The sequence below is a fragment of the Strix aluco genome, chromosome 4, assembly GCF_031877795.1.
Source record: "Strix aluco isolate bStrAlu1 chromosome 4, bStrAlu1.hap1, whole genome shotgun sequence".
NCBI classification, from domain to species: Eukaryota; Metazoa; Chordata; class Aves; order Strigiformes; family Strigidae; genus Strix; species Strix aluco.
In genome coordinates, this window is record NC_133934.1 from 36,319,506 (window position 1) to 36,337,789 (window position 18,284).

General features: G+C 38.8%; 1 protein-coding gene across 13 annotated transcripts in view; it reads left to right on the top strand.

The window, feature by feature from the left end:
* Positions 1-18,284, top strand: part of SORBS2 (sorbin and SH3 domain containing 2) — a 172,324-nt gene that overhangs the window by 124,890 nt on the left and 29,150 nt on the right. For 8 of the 13 annotated variants that reach the window (XM_074822702.1, XM_074822707.1, XM_074822704.1 and 5 more), the window contains 4 exons: positions 3,891-3,974; positions 6,102-6,158; positions 15,917-15,969; positions 16,647-16,834. In XM_074822702.1, coding sequence (XP_074678803.1) covers positions 3,891-3,974; positions 6,102-6,158; positions 15,917-15,969; positions 16,647-16,834 — 382 coding nt within the window. The remainder of the gene's footprint in view (positions 1-3,890; positions 3,975-6,101; positions 6,159-15,916; positions 15,970-16,646; positions 16,835-18,284) is intronic. The other 5 variants (XM_074822712.1, XM_074822715.1, XM_074822714.1 and 2 more) reach the window with 2 other exon arrangements.

The window sequence follows — 18,284 nt, forward strand, 5'->3', positions numbered from 1 at the left end:
TAACTTTCAGTGAATAAATTCCAGTGTAGTAATTTAATCTTACTCATATGAATATGAAGTTAAATTTTTATTCTTTACTAGTTTCAACCTTGCATATGTGAAGTAGTTCATACATGTACATTTCTCTGTTTCTGCAGTAAAACAAGTAAGGAAAACTCTTAGTGTTTCTGTAAAGGAAGATTTTGTAAAATTGGTACAAGCAATAGATGCCTTTTTTTTCATTAGGTGTTTTAGTCTAAGCATGAAAGTACACATGTGCTAGTCAGAGAAAACTGCCAGGTTAAATTTTAGGTTTAGATTTTTTTATATATGTTCAGTATACAAATTTTCTACTGAGATTATATGCAAGAAGATTTAATGATCAAAATAAATTAAAAAACATTACTGTTTTGTCAAATACCAGAAATAGACTGGGCTTGCACCATGATGTACATCTGTTGGTTTGGGGGAGTTTTTTTACTGTAGTGAAAAATTTGAAATTTTCTTTAGAATATGCAAGTTTGGTTGCCTGTGAAATCTCAAGCTGGTTATCAGAATATTCTGCTCAGTGTTAGCTGAGTTACTTGAGTAACACTTTGCCAACTGAAAAAATTTTCACAGCATGTCTTAAAAAGAAATCAGAAATTCTACATATAGGCATGTTTTTATATGACATTAAAATAAATATGTCTTCTCATAAAGACACTGAGAGACTAAGTCAATATGGTAATGCACTTGGAGCTGCAACAGCTATTTAAAAGTAGTCCAAAAAAAAGAAAAAAGGAAAAGCAAAAGCAAACTCTTTAGAGCTAATAAAATAAAATACCAAAGCCAAATTTACAACAGACATCTGAGTCCATGGTTCCAAAGAGGCTTCAGTATGGTGTCTGAACTTGAAAATGTCAAATCAAGCACAGGCAAAGCTGCATGCAACACTACAGATGTATTTTTTTTAAATTACGGTGTTCTTCTATACTTGAGTATGTTGCAGTGCTGTGTTGACCATCTGATGCAAATGGATGGCTAAAAGAGTGAAGTTTCCTACTGGTCTTCAGTAGATATTTTCAACAAGTGATGAAAATGTTACTAAAGGACTAGATGAGGGATAGAGTACAGGAACATGACTTGGTTTGACTGACAAGGCATAAAAAGGGAATTTAACTTTATTGCTTTTATCTTCTCTTCAAACAGTTTGGGAGAATCTTTGTGAGACCAAGCCAAGTTCAGTATTTCATGTCAAAATTATCTGTTCATTTTAAATCTCGTGGAAGGGGAGATATTAGAAAAAGGTCCATCAGCAAAACTGAATCCAAAAGCCAAGCGAAGTCAATTGCTTGTGTATTGATCTTGGTAGCACAGGGAATGCAGAGTCCTTGCTAGAACTGCGAGGCAACAGTGGACTTGCAGACAGTAGTGCTCAGTTTCTTTTTGTTTGCTGCCCTCTGCGGTTCAATCCCTGAATAAAAGTAGGACTTGTATGCGTGGAGTTAGCTTTACACACTTTCTTAGGCTCTCATTTTATTTGCACACTACTACATGAGGAGAACTCAAAAACTTAGAAACTGCATAAAATACACTATTTCTAGCTTTTTATTTACAAGCAGAATTGCGGAGGTTTTTAAGCTTTCAGCTAATTACAAGAGTATTTGAAGATAAAAGGGGAGCCAAATCCCATTCTCATTTTTATCTCCTTGGGTAGCTGGGTGGAAGCCCAGCTGGTCTGACAGTGTGTTATGGCTTCCTGTAAGAAGGGACACTGGTCAGTGTGTAGGTGTGGGGCTGCTGCTATTCAGGGGACCTTGAGGTTCAAGGCTGATGCTTACTACCCAAGCAAGTAATGCCAGTAGGCCTGGGTTTGTAGTGCTAACAGCCCCACAGTTTCAACGCCATATGCATTTCAAGGGATTGATTTATTTATGTAGATGCACCCAATTGTTGATACTAACATTTCTGTGAAAATTAATTCATTGCGATAATATAAAGATGAAAGCATGCTATAAAGATTTCAGGATACTGTAACTTAGTTTGAAGAAATGATGAAAAAGCAATTGTTTAGTACTTTCTTCTCAAATTATCCAAATCTAAATTGTGGATTTTTTTTTTAAGATAAGCAAAAAACTCTGAATATGCCAAGCATTCTTTGTAATGGGAATCAAGTTGATATATAACGAAGTTATCTTCTGCATTGTGAATCATTTTTTGCCCTCATGCCTTCATCTCTCTGTAGAAGAGCATCACGTGTTTTTTCTTAAATTGGTTGAAGTTTCTAGTAAGGTCACAAGTCTTGACTGGTCAGTTCATGAAACTAATTTCAGTGGTGCTTTTCTACTAAAGACTTGGGTATGTATAGTTGAGTTGAAGCAGTTGTCATTAGTAGTGCTGGATTATGGCTGTGGATGGTGGAAATGCAAGGGCAAAACTCCAGAGCAGCTTCGCTTCCTAACCCTGCTGTGGAGCACAGCAAGTTGTTCATCACTGGCATTCACTTTTCACTCTGTTCACAGGAATAATACTTCCCTTACTTGAAAGGGACATTGTGAAGATAAATCTATAAAGCAACAGTTGGTGTCCAGATACTGCATGAACAGCTCATAGATATGTGAACACCAAGGTAGTTCAAAAGGGTTTTTGACCTTCAATAGAGCAAAGTTGACAGTCTGTTCCAGTAACATCAAAGGCAGCAAGAAAAGTGCTGTAAGATGTTTAATTACCTGAAATGGTAAAGAGCACAGTGTTATCTCTTGCAGAAAACAGAAATAGCTGTATGTGATTGCTCTGGTGTATTGGTGACAGCTTGACTCAGGAGGAAAAAAAAGTGTTACATACTTAATCACCAGTATCATTCTTTATGCAGGACCCTGTCATCTTCTAGGTCACACACATTAGTGTTTAAGTTCTGATAATTACAGTTGTGGAGAAACAAATTTTAAATTCAGAAATATCTTTAACAAGAGGCTTTCTCTGTTTCAGAGATCTTTAAACCAACAGTTCACTGTAATTCTGCACTGCATGACAGCTTACATCAGATCCTGCAAAGGAACTGGAGCTATTTAGAAAATAATGCAGCCAAGTTTACAGTTGATTAGATACCCCATTGGGAGCTCTACTGTTTTGCACTGTCCGTTTTCAAGCTACTTGAATAAACCTGTCAATTATTCTTCTGTTCATTGAAGAATTTCTTAATGCTATCTTCAACTGCTACTGTGAGAATTTTCAGACGAAAATAATGTATTTCGCTGTGGAAAAAAAATGCTCCATTATGTCAACAAGGCTGTGGGAGATAAAGCATTACAAAATACTGCTAAAATGAATATTATGGAATGTATAATTTTTTGTTCCCTATTTTTTGACCATAGGATTTAAAATATACCAGTACCATTTCATATGCTGAAGTGGCTTTCTAATAGAGTCATGCCTGCATGATGCAGATCCAGAATTAACATGCTTTGTGAGAAGACAAGGAGTGACCAAAAGCAATACTGATAACATTATGTCTTTATTGCTGACGAGATGGGCAATTTCTTGCCTATGCTGAAGATGACAATCATTTAAACCGTCTTCTTAACAAGGAATCTTTAATAGCAGTAAATGTACTTCAGTAATGCAGTGATGTTTACAGAAGTGGTCAAAGAGCCCTCTTAGCTTTAAAAGAGTAATTTTAAAATGTTTAACATCTTCCAGTCATTGGAAGAACAGTAACAAAAAGAAAAGTATTAAAGTACTAGTCAATGACAGCTCTTGAACAAGAATATCCTGTCTTAAAATACCATCTTCACTCTTTGATTTTATTCCATTCCTTTCCCCATATTTGTTTTGTGTTTGCGTGTGTTTCTTGTTAAAGTGACATGGCATTTCTAGCACTTTGCTCAGCGTGTGCCTTTTCCTTCCCTTTTCCTTCACAACTGCTCCAGACTGACCGCATAAACCCAGATGACATAGATTTAGAAAACGAACCCTGGTATAAATTCTTTTCAGAACTGGAGTTTGGATGTCCGGTAAGTGAGGACAGAATATTAATATTAAAACGTTAGGGAAAATATTTTTATAATGAGGAATTTACAAATTACCAAATTCAGCAAACATATGCCAGTAAAGTTAATTTTTTTTTTTTTTTTTTTGAGAAAGGTCAATAAAGTCATCTCATGCCTATAACTATTATTTTTCAAGTGGACCCTTAACTTGCCTGAGTAGTGGCTTTAATAGCTTTAATACGGACTACGTATTAGACAAATAGTAGTATGTAAATATTTAAGAACAAGACAAATTGAATGTTAAGTAGGTATGTTTACTAGTCTCTTTAAATCTTTTGCATTTGGCTGGATTATTTTTGAACAATCTTTCAGAACAGAAGAATATGTCAGTTTGCATTAGGGATGCTAAGTTACAAGTCATGTATTTTACTTGAAGGAACGTATCTAAATTTAAATGCACGCAGCCATACACAAATTGCTTATGGCAGTAAATACTATTATTTTTTTCCTTTTTTTTCCTCTCTTATATGCATACATGCAGAATACGTATTTTGTACCTGAACACAGAGATACACGTTTGCTCTGTTTTCAAGCTGGACACCTGCTTGAATGGACAGACTTCAGTTCTGCTCTGATTTTCACAAATAGCCAGGTCCAGAAAAAGGGTGCTACCTTAGTCCTACTGCAAGCACTTACACTTAAAATTAAAAACCTGAAAAGCTATATTTGGTTGAAACACCTAAACATCAAAGATATCTGTTTTTCACCTTTGGTTGCCTAGGCACTCACAATTCTTCTGCAAATACCACAGTCTTAATTGCATTTAAGCACCAAAAACTGTTTGTATATTTTATACAAGGATAAAACAGTAACATTGTCCTTGAAGCAAGACTGAGAACTAGGTCTCACTTCCTCCCTGCACAGTGCCTTAACAGCTAGGTTGGACATGCACCTGCTCTTGCTTTTGCACACACCCTCTCTGTCTCCATGGAGCTCAAATTCTTCCCTGTACACTCTAACATCTTTAAGAAAAAGGATAACATGCATCTTCATCCCAGAAGAATGTTAACACGGTGGTTAGAGTACTTTCCAGACAGGGGGAAGATGGGAGTTCAGATCCCCTCAGAAAAAGGAAGGAAGTAAACCCAAGCATTCCCTCAGTCCAGTTAAGTATTCTCATAGCTCCCCAGGATCCTGAGCACCTTGAGGGAAAAAAAAGCAAAAGCACCTGCCCACAGGCAGGAAATCCCAAATAGACATGGCATTTGAACTTGAGAGTATCAGGGTTTAAAACATCCCCATTCTTATCTTTCCCTGTTAGCTAGCAATTCTCTGGAGCCCCCTGCAGCGTGCTAATTACTGATATGCTGGGCTAGATGAGGAGCCTGAGCACTTGCCACAGGGCCCTGGAGGGCACTCTGGGAACCAGGTACCTTAGTCCCTTTTTGTAGCTAGCCATAAGCCAAAATCAGAACTCCCAACGACTTTAGTGAGAGCAGAAGAGAAAGCAAACCACATACATTCTTTTAAAACTAATTTTTTTAATCACAACATTTCAAAAAATTACCCACTCAATACCACTTGAAAATTAAAAAAAAAAAAAAAAAAAAGTTAAATATATCTGGGTTTAATTTGTTGTCCAGTGGTCTATAACATGTCACATTTTCACTGATTACCTTTTATCTCCTTTTATCTACCCATTCAAGCTGTTTTGTCATTCCTCCCTCTAGGTGGGCAGAAACAGTCCAGATACATTCTTCTGATGAACAATATGTCAACAATATTTTACTGATAATGATAGCCTGAGAATAGTGTCTCCTGTAAGATAAAATATATTGAGATTTCCCTAGCAGAATGTAACTGTGATGCTTTACATTCTTCTGTCTCATCAGTATTAAAAACTATTAGTAATGATTCAACCATTTCAGTTGTAAATTTTACCACCTAAAGTTACTAACATTTTATTAAGATGCTTATAATTTAAAAAATATTGTAACACATTCTTCCTTCCATTCTACCCCTATGTGTCACTCTGTATCTGACATTGTCAACACTTAGTTTCTAACTGTGTCACCTTCTCCACATGTTTCATTCCTTGCTGCCATTGATTCTACTCCATTTCATCTCTACACTTCTGCTTTTATGATGCAGCCACCTAAAAAGCTTTTGGACTATGTTCAAGACAGTTCTTCTGGTGTTTCCAATGAGGTAAATGAATGATTCTTGTTCAGATGATTCTCTTGGGAAGAAGGGTTGGAGTGCTCGCCATTTATGTCTTAAGTTTGTTAAAAATTAGTGGTTTCCTTCTGATAGCTATGAGACATTTCTAATTCACAATCATTGTATCTTTGTCTTCATATCTTTCCAGATCACTAGTGTATTTGGATGTTGATCTTATTCTAGGAACTGTGAGTCCTTATCCCCAAAACTTCTCAGAGATTAACAAACAGAATTACACAACAGCCCATACATCTCTCTTTGACAAATTCCCACTTCTTCAGAGTTGGGCAAGTACATTGCTTTCAGACACAATTAATACATCATCACAATAGTATTTTTTAATTAGAATATCCAACTGCAAATTCTATATCTCAAGTAAAGAAAGAAAGCCTTTGTGGCTAAGCTATCATTTGTCCAGTTAAGTATTTATGACTAAGGTTGCTAATCAGGTAAATCAGCAATTAATAATCCTGTTGTAAATTTATAACTGCAGGATTGACAGTCACTGTCATCACTCCAAATAAAATGCATCAAGATCAGGTAGTGGGCTGTTGTTGCCCTACTCTGAGTGGGAGAGATTCAGGCTTTCATTCCTTCCTCCCCTTCCTCACATTTTTAGAGTGTTAGGGCAAAAGTCAGTGAATGCTCTAATGGTGGCTTTACTTCATTCATATTTGGGATTCACTCTCATCTTCTGTAGTCTCTCCAAAAATTAAATGTAAATTGTGGCCTTAAATTGTTTATTGTTTGCAAGTTACTCTGGTTTGGTTTTAAGCTCTAAAAATCTGGAAGAACCTCATGGTTGTGAAATTTGCACCTAGTTCTCCAAGGCAATAAGCTTCTAGGCCTTCACTAATATTTGATAGTATTTTATATATTGAGGAAGACAATTTAAAAGCCCTAGCATGATTATTTGAAGTATTATCATGTTCAGTAGGTCTGGGTAAAACAATTATTAAGTAATACTGGGGTTTTTTTTGTTTAATTTACAGAGACATTTATGTTTTATTTTGAAACTTTTAAAATCTTTAATTATGATAAATCATTTTCACAGACTACAACAAATTAAGTATTGGGGGGGTAGAATATTCAAAATAACTTACTAAAGTATTAGAACCATTATGCAAATAAGCCTGATTTACAACTTTTGCCCACTTTTCCTAACTTCATTTTCATTTACCGTTAAAGCCTTGATGCATGCAAGCAGCTAAAAACATTGTCTTAATTGTAAATGTATATCTGGTTTTTTGAGTAGAACTGAATCAAAGTATTCAACAAGTTCTGTATTTGGTGGTTTGGGTGGTTGTCTCCAATACTGAATTATTTTTGTCAGACAGCCTTTATCCATATAGGGCAGTGTTGAATATTCTGGAAGAAGCCTAATTAGCTTTGGAGATGGGGGACTGGGGGAGCTGTGTTCTGCTGGGCCATCTGGAAGTGGCTTGAAGGGATCATGGGTCAATAAATGCCCACCAGCTGGTAGGACAGCTACAGACAGCGGTACCCACTCTTGGCTGTAAAAAACAACCATATCCACTGTTTGCTTTCACCTTTCCCCTATGTGCCACATCAGTGCAGCTCTACCTGTGGGTAGAAGGTATAAACTCCACACAGTCTACATATAATAACATATACCTGTGGTAAAAATTAGTATTGTAGAACGTGCAACATAGAGTATCTTTCATATAGAAAAAACTTCAAAGGTGGCATCAAAGAAAGGGCAAAAGGGCAAGTTACATTCAAGGTGATAAGAGTATCTTAAAGGATGGAAAGCAACAGCCATATAGTAAACCAGCAGTCAATTTTGGCAAGGCACGCGCTTCTTGCAGTCTTTGGCTGATCACTGACACACTATTTATGGCCTGGGGAATGCTGTGGATAAAGAAGTTCTCTGGTTTGGTTTCAATTGTGTGATTTACCCATTGCCTTCCGTAGGAGGCAGTGGTGATCTGCACCACCCTTGGGATTTACATCATAGTCTGTATAGCCCTGGAGCCATTACAAGTGATGGAAAGTAATCAGTGCCTCATGGCTGTTCGGCCAGTATCATGTGACAGATGGTCTCCGCCCAGTCTCTAATGGAAGGGGTTGGCACCTGCACAAGAAACCCTGCAATGACAATCTGCAGTGTTCATATCACCTCATGCAGCAGTTCCAACAGATCACCTATGAGCCCGAGTTTCCATCCTCTGCTGGTACCAGACCGTGGCAGTGACTGGTTAACAAAGATGAGGTTGATAGTTGTGGCCAGTTTTGAAATAAGACTGACATTTTCCAGAACAGGCTCAGTGTGTGTTTTGTGGGTAGTGTAGAGAACCACATGGACCTGAGGCCTTTGCTTCTCTGTTGTGTAGAAATGTGAGGAGAACTGTGATTATACTAGCTGCTGGTGTGAGCAACTCTGCTGCTGGCTTCTATGGTTTTATTTCAGACAGACCTCATAATATTAGATATTTATCTTAAAATCATTGAGGTTGGATAGTGGTAGGAGAATTGTCATAAAGTAGTTTTCAGCTTTCAGAGGACATAAAGAAAATCTTGAAAATATGCACTGTATGAACAGGAAAGACTCAGGAATAAGTACCACCTTCAGAATATATTTTTTAAAAACAAATACCATGATATTTTGTTTAGACAGAATAGGTGAACAGTAATGCACTCATCATGACCCCCATACACATTCAAATATTGAGAAATAAAAACCAGATCATTTCCTAAGTGCTAATAGCAGGTTTATTGTTTGTCTGAGAATATCTGATGATCATCAGCACACCTCCATAACAACTGGCTCCAAAACACAGGCTTCTATCTAATCTGCCTGTAGAAAGGAGATTTGATTCTTTACTCCTTTCCTAGAGCAGATGGTATGGTTTTGTTTCATGGTACCCCTTCTCTCTAATGTTTAATAAGTCCATTAACTTTATGAGCTAGGTTACAGTACTTAAAATACTTCGGTCAGAAATTATCTGTTTCTGTTCTTCACATTCAAATCCACAAATCAATTTTTATTTTAAAGTGTCAAACATAGTTTGTTTATCACTAAAAATAATGCAATGGCAGATGATTTTAAAAAACCCCAAACCTTAAAACCTGTGTTTTGCTAGCAAAATGAAACTTATAAGAAATAAATTCACATTTGTTTGCAGCAAAACATGTTGGTTTTAGCAAATCTAGCAAATAAAAATCAGATGCTGTGATAAAGCTGGATTGTATTCCACAGTCTTCTGTACTCTCCCATCATGGAAAAAAGCGTATGTGGAGCCCCACTGCACAGAAAGCCACCTGGGAAAGGGATGCATCATTGTATGAGTGAGGCAAACATTCACTGGTGGGAACACTTAACATGGAAGACACTGGGCACATGATCAGTTAATGTTGGTAGTCATCTTCCAACAGGCTGTTGCTACAGCAGACCTGCCCCACTGAGAGTGCCATCCTCCCGACATCACTGATGCACGCATCCCTGTTCCTTGGGAACAGGGGCTACCTCCCGCTACCTCACCTTGCTCCTATTGGTAACAGCTTAATTCCCAGATTGTGTGAAGATCTCTCATACACAGGCTGGAAATTGCAGATGAATGTTACAGGAGGACATGTTAATTTACAAAGAATAAACACTCTAGTAATTCCTAGCAGGTGGATGTATTGCCATTGATACTTTCCTTATGCCACTTTCTCCCTCCTACTGTAGTGCACACACTGTGGGTTGCATGCATGTCATTCTCTACTGTAAATGAGATGCAGATGAATAGAGGAGATCATGTCTCCTCTAATGTGTTTGAAGATTGTACTGGATGAGCTGAAAATGACTGCATGACAAGTAGCCCTTTTTTTAGCATAGCACTAAGGTAATTTTTGGAGCTTTTATTTCTAGATCCCCTCTATCATCCATAGCATAAGTCACTGAAGCAGAGTTTTATGTTGCCAGAACTTGAGCATCAGTTTCAACAACCTGAAAGTCCATGATACAGTGCAGCAATGGAAGGATAAGGGTGAGAAAAAGAACAAATCTATTCTTTTGGTTTCCCATTATTATAAAACAAAATATTTGTCGTACAGAACAGTGTAGCACATTACAAAATCACACAGCAGTTTCAGAGGTTTGGGACTAATTGAGTTCTGGCAGGAACAATTTAGCAGTATCCATCAGGTAAGAATTGCAGCAGCAGCAGAGAAACTGCCTCAGCTTTGCCTCTAATGTGGTGACAGAATATTAAAAAAGTGACTTTAAAATCTTGCAAAGATGCATCACTTTTACAGCACATAACTCTTAGAGTGTTATCCAAGTCTTGCATTGCTTCCATTCTGAACAGATGCAAAGACTAGCAAGTTTAAATGCACAAGTGACAACAGTGAAGTAGAACAATCGTCGTGGTTTCATGATTTAGTCCAGTAGTCTATTTCCTTTCAAAATAAATTGGAAGAAAACAGAGAAGTAGTTGCCACCAAAACCTTGAGTTTACTTCTTTCCTAGACATGTGCTTACTTTGAGATTTCCCCCAAAATGAAAGGCCTATCAGAGTTTGTGGGATGAAACTATGCCATGTTGAACTGTCCAAGATCACCAGAAAGCCTTGAAATAGGCCAGAAACTAAATTACTTTAATTATAGGCCAGTTCCTATGGTCTCTTGGTGAAACAGCAGAGTTGCCTCAACCCTGTTTGACAACATTACAACCAAATGTTGTTTTCAACAGTTGTTGCCTTCAAAATTTCTGTTGAAATCAAGAGGAACAAGAACTGCACACAAACACTACTAATAGGATACAACTCATAATGCTTAGTCCCACCACAGTGCTTTACAAGTTAAGCCAAGTATGACTTCAGAGAAGTATCAGGAACCCAGTTCTGTCATTTCTAGTGGTCAGATTTATGTTACTGGTTTTTACAGTGAGCATATTCTTTCTAGATCACTTATCCTAGATTTGTAATCTCACTTAAGGAGAGATTCTACCTTTGTGTTTATACAGCATGTTATTCAGATCCAAACTGGAGCTTATGAATATAACAGTATTTAACAGTGAGAATAATAGTAGTAATAAGTAGTAACTCAGAAGAAATACTTCAATATTTGTCCACAAAGCAAAGAACTTTCTTTTTAGAAAAAATAAATCTTTTGAAACCCTATGCAGAGATCACCTTAAATAAGTTATAGAGGTCTTATTTGCTCTGGAAAGTAACTTTAGTCTTTTAATTATTAACATCTTTTAATGTTTACATCTCAGCTGTCATTCTTACCAAAAGCTGGAAGGTTTTTTACCTGATTTTGAATGCAATTTAAATTAAACTACAGTTAAAAATTACTGAGAAAATCAGAATGATCTTAGCTCAAGTTTTAGATGACATTTGTTCCATATTGTATCATGTTTGTGTGGTTCTCCCTACCTCACACTATAATAAATTTCAGTATAATCCAGAAATCAAAGCTTCAGTTATTGTCTGTCCTGGTTTCGACCAGGATAGAGTTATCTTTCCCTGGGTTGAGAGGGAGCCCAGCGAGAGGGCCGGTGCCGATCAGTCATTGGGGTATTTCATCCCATGTGATGCCATGCCCAGGGATACAGGTGGGCGCGGGCTCTCTCTGGCGCACGCTGTGTCCGGTCCGGTCGCGTGTTGCTGTGGGGGCGGTCACCGCGCTCGGTAAGCCACTGCTGCATTTTACCCGTTTCTTTTTGGACTCACTATTGTTACTGTTGTTCTCTTGTTATATTTAGTAAATTCTTTATTCAACCCACGAATTCTCTTTTTGTCCCTCCCCTATTTCACCGGGGAGGGGGGAGGTGAACGGCTGGCACATTCCAAATTACAGTCAGATTGTCAGCCATCTCTATCAAGTGACTCAGAAAGAGAATGATTTTGTATGGGGCCCAGAGCAGCAACAGGCTTTTGAACAAATTAAGCAGGAAATAGTTCATGCAGTAGCTCTCAGGCCAGTTTGGACAGGGCAAGATGTTAAAAATGTGCTCTACACTGAAGCCGGGAAGAATGGCCCTACCTGGAGTCTCTGGCAGAGAGCACCAGAGGAGACTCAGGGTTGACCCCTGGGATTTTGGAGTCGGGGATACAGATGATCAGAAGACCGCTATACTCCAACCAAAAAGGAGATACTGGCAGCATACGAAGGGGTCCGAGCTGCTTCAGAGGTGATTGGGACTGAAGCACAGCTCCTCCTGGCTCCCTGACTGCCAGTGCTGGGCTGGATGTTCAAAGGGAGTGTCCCCTCCACACACCATGCAACTGATGCCACGTGGAGTAAATGGTTCGCATTAATCACACAACGGGCTCAAACAGGGAGCCCCAGCCATCCAGGAATATTGGAAGTGATTACAAATTGGCCAGAAGGCAAAGATTTTGGAATGGCACCAGAGGAAGAGGTAGCACATGCTGAAGAGGCCCCGCCATATAATAAACTACTGGATAACAAGAAGCGATACGCCCTGTTTACTGACGGGTCCCGTCGCATTGTGGGGAAACATCAAAGGTGGAAAGCAGCTGTATGGAGCCCCACACGACGGGTTGCTGAAGCTGCTGAAGGAGAAGGTGAATCAAGTCAGTTCGCAGAGGTGAAAGCCATCCAGCTGGCCTTGGATATCGCTGAGCGAGAAAAGTGGCCGGTGCTCTACCTCTATACTGACTCATGGATGGTGGTAAATGCGCTGTGGGGGTGGTTACAGCAGTGGAAATGGAGCAACTGGCAGCGCAGAGGCAAACCTGTCTGGGCTGCTGAATTATGGCAAGATATTGCTTCTCGAGTAGAGAATCTGGTTGTGAAAGTACACCATGTAGACGCTCATGTACCCAAGAGCCGGGCCACTGAAGAAAATCAGAACAACCAACAGACAGATCAGGCTGCCAAGATCAAGGTGGCTCAAGTAGATCTGGACTGGCAACATAAGGGTGAACATTTTCTGGCTCGCTGGGCCCATGAGTCCTCAGGCCATCAGGGAAGAGATGCAACATATAGATGGGCTCGTGACCGAGGGGTGGACTTAACCATGGATGTTATTGTACAGGTAATCCATGAATGTGAGACATGTGCTACGATCAAGCAAGCCAAACGGTTAAAGCCCATTTGGTATGGAGGATGATGGTCAAACTATAAATATGGAGAGGCCTGGCAGATTGATTATATCACGCTCCCACAAACTCGGCATGGCAAACACTATGTGCTTACAATGGTGGAAGCAGCCACTGGTTGGTTGGAAACTTATGCCATGTCCCATGTCACTGCCCGGAACACCATTTTAGGCCTTGAGGAGAAAGTCTTATGGTGGCATGGCATGCCATAAAGAATTGAGTCAGATAATGGGACACATTTCTGAAACAACCTCATAGATGCCTGGGCCAAAGAACCAATTGAGTGGATATATCACATTCCCTACCATGCACCAGCCTCTGGGAAAACTGAGCGATATGATGGATTGCTGAAAACTACACTGAGAGCAATGGGTGGTGGAACTTTCAAACACTGGGACGTGCATTTAGCAAAAGCCACAATACCAGAGGATCTGCCAAGCAAGCTGGCCCTGCTCAGTCAAACCTCCTACATACCGTGGATGGGGATAAAGCCCCCATAGTGCGCATTAGGAATATGTTGGGGAAGACCGTCCGGGTTACTCCTGCATTGGGTAAAGGTAAACTCATGCATGGGATTACTTTTGCCCAAGGACCTGAGTGCACTTGGTAGGTAATGCAGAAGGATGGAGAAGTCCAATGTGTGCCTCAGGGAGATTTGATTTTAGGTGAGAATAGCCAATGAACTGAACTGTCAAATAACCCTGTTATTGCACTTGGTGCCTTGCAACATTCCCATGCCACATCCAAAGCCTCCTGCTCAACCAACTGAGCCAACTCCGCCTCATCCCTCCAGCCTTATAGACTGTCATAACAGATGGAACCCGAAGTTATGGACTAAATGAACTCAGCAGACATTGTGGTAGGATGGCTCATAGACTAAGGGAACGATATCTGTGAGACCTGGGAAAAAAGGGGTGGTGATTCCTTAGGATGTATTTGGAACCTGAGCACGACGTCAATGGTATGGAATAAGGGGTGGAAACTGTCCTGATTTCGACCAGGATGGAGCTATCTTTCCCGGGGTTGAGAGGGAGCACAGCTAGAGGGCCAGTGCCGATCAGTCATTGGGGTATTTCATCCCATGTGATGTCATGCCCAGGGATACAGGTGGGCGCGGGCTCTCTCTGGCACGTGCCATTTCCGGTCCAGTTGCGTGTTGCTGTGGGGGCGGTCGCCACACTCGGTAGCCACTGCTGCATTTTACCCGTTTGGTTTTGGACTCACTATTGTTACTGTTGTTCTCTTGTTATATTTAGTAAATTCTTTCTTTTTATTCAGCCTACAAATTTTCTTCTTTTTGTCCCTCCCCTATTTCACCAGGGAGGGGGGAGGTGAATGGCTGGCCATGTGGCGTCTGGCTGCCGGCTGAGTTCAAACCTCAACATTGTCCTGATGGGATCACTTGGTGTATGCAGGTCTTAAATAACGAAACCTGCTGACAAATGAGCTTGTAACTGAACAATCATACTGACTTTATAGTGCCTCACCTGTAAAAGTAGTTTAAACAGTTACTCTAGAATGTCATTTAAACTATACAGTCCTCTGAAATCTGTTCTCAAATATTCTTAGATTATGGGTGACTTCTAGAAGTGTACGTAAGTGTCAGTTAACAAATCTGGGTGAAGTCCTATTCATGAACTTGCAATTCAAATCACTGGAAAAAATAATATCTAACAAAAAAAGCACTTACACAGTCCATGAGTGCTCTTACTTCTGCAGACCTTCTGTACAGCGAAAAGCCTATAAGATTTTTCCATACAGAGAAAAAGTCTAAAAGACTTCTGTAGAGAGAAAAATAGTTCCTGCAGCTTACAAATCTGTATGATACTTCTATTTCCAGTCCATTGGGTTAGCTCTGAAGTGACATGCCAGGAACTCAAAACAAGTTTAACTTTTGAACCACGCTGCTTTGTACCCATGAAGAAATAGCCCAGGGACCATGGAGTTCGTTCCAGATTCATACCTCGTTACCAGAATTGGAGTATTACTTAATTCTGACTGCAGGCTTGAAAAGTATTAAATGGTTAATTTAAAATTAGTAGTCATTTAAGGTTGGCTTTGTATTAAAATTATGGAGCACTACTCCATTCCATCTTCCAGGGTGCAGTACAGTGCAGTAGCTACTTCTGTAACTCCATAAGCAATGAGTAAAGTTCTGTGCTAAGAACTGTTCTTACCAGGAATATAAGGTGGTCAGCAACTAGCCGCCAACATCAAGAGTTTCTGGCTGTAATTGATTGTGGGATTTTGGTGGGTAACTGGAGGGGAGGAGAAGATCTTCAGACCTCACTTGCACATGAAGGAATTATTTTCAGATTTTTATGTTTTTATAGTAAAAGTTCATTTCAGCTGTTCTGTATCTATTTTTTAAAAGGGTATAGAGAAGCATGACTTCGGATCATTAGTTAGCAGTGCTTTAAAAGAAAAAACATTACTTGAACTAGAATATGAAATCAAATCTAGTTATGCTTTTTAGAAACTGCATAAGTATTCTCATGAAATATTGCAGCAGTATCTATGCTGGAGTGCCCAGGATGTTAATCATGATAGTCTGTTTTTATAGGATTTGTTACAGAGTAACAAAGCATAATCAAACATGATAACCAGAAATTTTTGTCACCCTTTTTTCAAATACATGCATATAACAGATTCATATATTTGTTTTCACAGACTTCTTTGTATCATCACTATTCAACAGACAAAGGCCTGGACAGGCCCTCTAGGTAAGACATACAGTATATGATTTCAGTAGACAGAGATTATATAGCCTGAGGGTTTTCTTTGTGACCTAAAACCATCAGAAGTTGTGAAGAGTCAGATTTTAACATTCACCTTGTGAGCTACTGACAAAATAGAGATACATGGAGAGGGTGTTTGTATTGTGATATTGAATTTTACTTTTGTTTTACAAGGACTTACTGTTTACATTCAAAATAAGCCATGCTGCATTCTGGGTCTTTCCACTAACATCCCTGAAATTGTCTCAACTGCAGCGATCCATCATTTAACCTTACTGCTGCACTTTCAGTGCTTGTTTCCATAAGCTTGCTGCCTCATCTCTTCTCAGTCTCTTTTTCCTGTCTTTGTGCTGAATTTCTAGTACCAAAAAGTAGTCTAGAAAAACTTGATGCTTTTATTTCAAAGCCTTTTCTATGAAGATGACATAGCGATTTTGTATAAAACTTTAAAACGCTCAGGTGAAGAAGAAATTCGGCTTTTCTCTGTGAAATATGTTGTGATATGTCTGAGACCGGTGCTTCTCCCCTTTACATGTTTTTGATGTATTTGTTCTGGCCTTGTTTAATCTATAAACGAATAAATATAATTATGACCTTACTTTTTAAATTCCTGGATTCTGATCTCAGAATTAGACTGCTGCTAATACTGTTTATTTCTGTAGTTCTGCAAGTACTGCAAGTGACTACAGAAAAAGAAGGAAGTCAGAACCTGCTGTAAGTCATCAGAGGGTGCACAGTGATCAGAACGCAAACAGGCCCAGCCCAGGCCGTACAGATATGCAAGGCCCATATACCACCCTTAGAAAGCCTTTAACTAGCTCATCACCTTCTTCTCCATCAAGAGCAAAAGGTAAGAGGAGATCGCATTTGTTAGCGGCAAACTACTGATGATGTGTTGTACAATACGTTGGTAGTAAATGACTGTCTGCTGTTGCTCAGTGCACTTCATTGGGCGATTTACTATATGAAGCAACAGCTTTGGGCCCTTCGTGACAGGCTAACTTGTTTATTCTTACATGTGTAATTTTAAGCTGAAAAGCTGGATTTGTAACAAGGCTTTTCCAGTTTCAACTGCTTATTCTAACAAAAAAAAAAAAAGACTAAATGAAGACTGTGATTTGTACCACAATTTATAAACCCATAAAGTTTTATTAACTCCACTACTCTCTTATAAGATAATTGTGATTTTAAAACTGTTTTCAGCATATACAGAAAATAAATCAAGACAAATAGCATATAAGATTAAAGACATGTTTCCAGGATAGTAGACCTTTCAAATCTATAGCTGATGTCTTAGACATTGTCAGTTATCAGAACTTAATTTAATCAAACAAACATCCATAGTCTGATTTTTGATTTTATAAATCCTTGAAGTATTTAGTACAGCATATACAATCTAATTAGCTATTTTTCCAAGTAACTCACCATTCTATTACTGTTCTCCATGTCTCTCCAGAAAAGAGATAATTGAATCAGACGCTGTTTTGGGGTTTTGGGTGGGGTTTTTTTAGCAAGACAAAAGGTTTCCAGTAAAACATATGATAGAAGGTAACATACAGAGTAATATTATATACAATATGTCTCCTTCTGTTTAAGTTATTATTATTCATTTAATTGCTGTATTTTCTAGCTATACTTATCAGCCTGTAGCTGTATTAGGGACTGTATAAACCTTTGTAAAAGTAAATTCCCACTGAAAAGAACACGATATCCAGGCTGCAACAGAATGCATCAAAGAAAAGCAGTGAAGAATATTAAGAGTGAAGTGATGGAAAAGCAAACGTATTTTAAACCTAGTGTTATAGCAGTAATTTTAAAAGTGGGTAAACTCATCCATTTGGTGTACCAGGCCAGGCAGTGAAAAGTTGGTAAATTCCAGTTACCTGCATTTACCTTTGACTACACCACTGATAATGAGCACTTACAATAACTTAAACATTTCCTGTGTTTGAAAATCCTTCCCTTAAGAACATCTACCACAGCTAATTAACTTTGAGAAGGTGACCTAGCTGTGTCACTGTTCTCTCCCAGCATTATGAAACCTACCATAATGTTAATTTTTCTTGGAAAAAATTTTTCTTGTTAAAGAAGCAGCACATTATAAACTGTTTGATCAGTATGGATTTTGAACTCAAGTGTTCCAGTTTCTGATCCAGATTCAAGTTGTTGTAGAAAGCAGATTGAGCTGTTTGAAGCATGTCCTGAACTGAATGTTGTCACTTGAGACCATTTTTGGAAGTTCAGTGCAAGTATGAGAGACCACAGTTCCAAATTTGTCTCATAGTGACTTCTAGATGTAG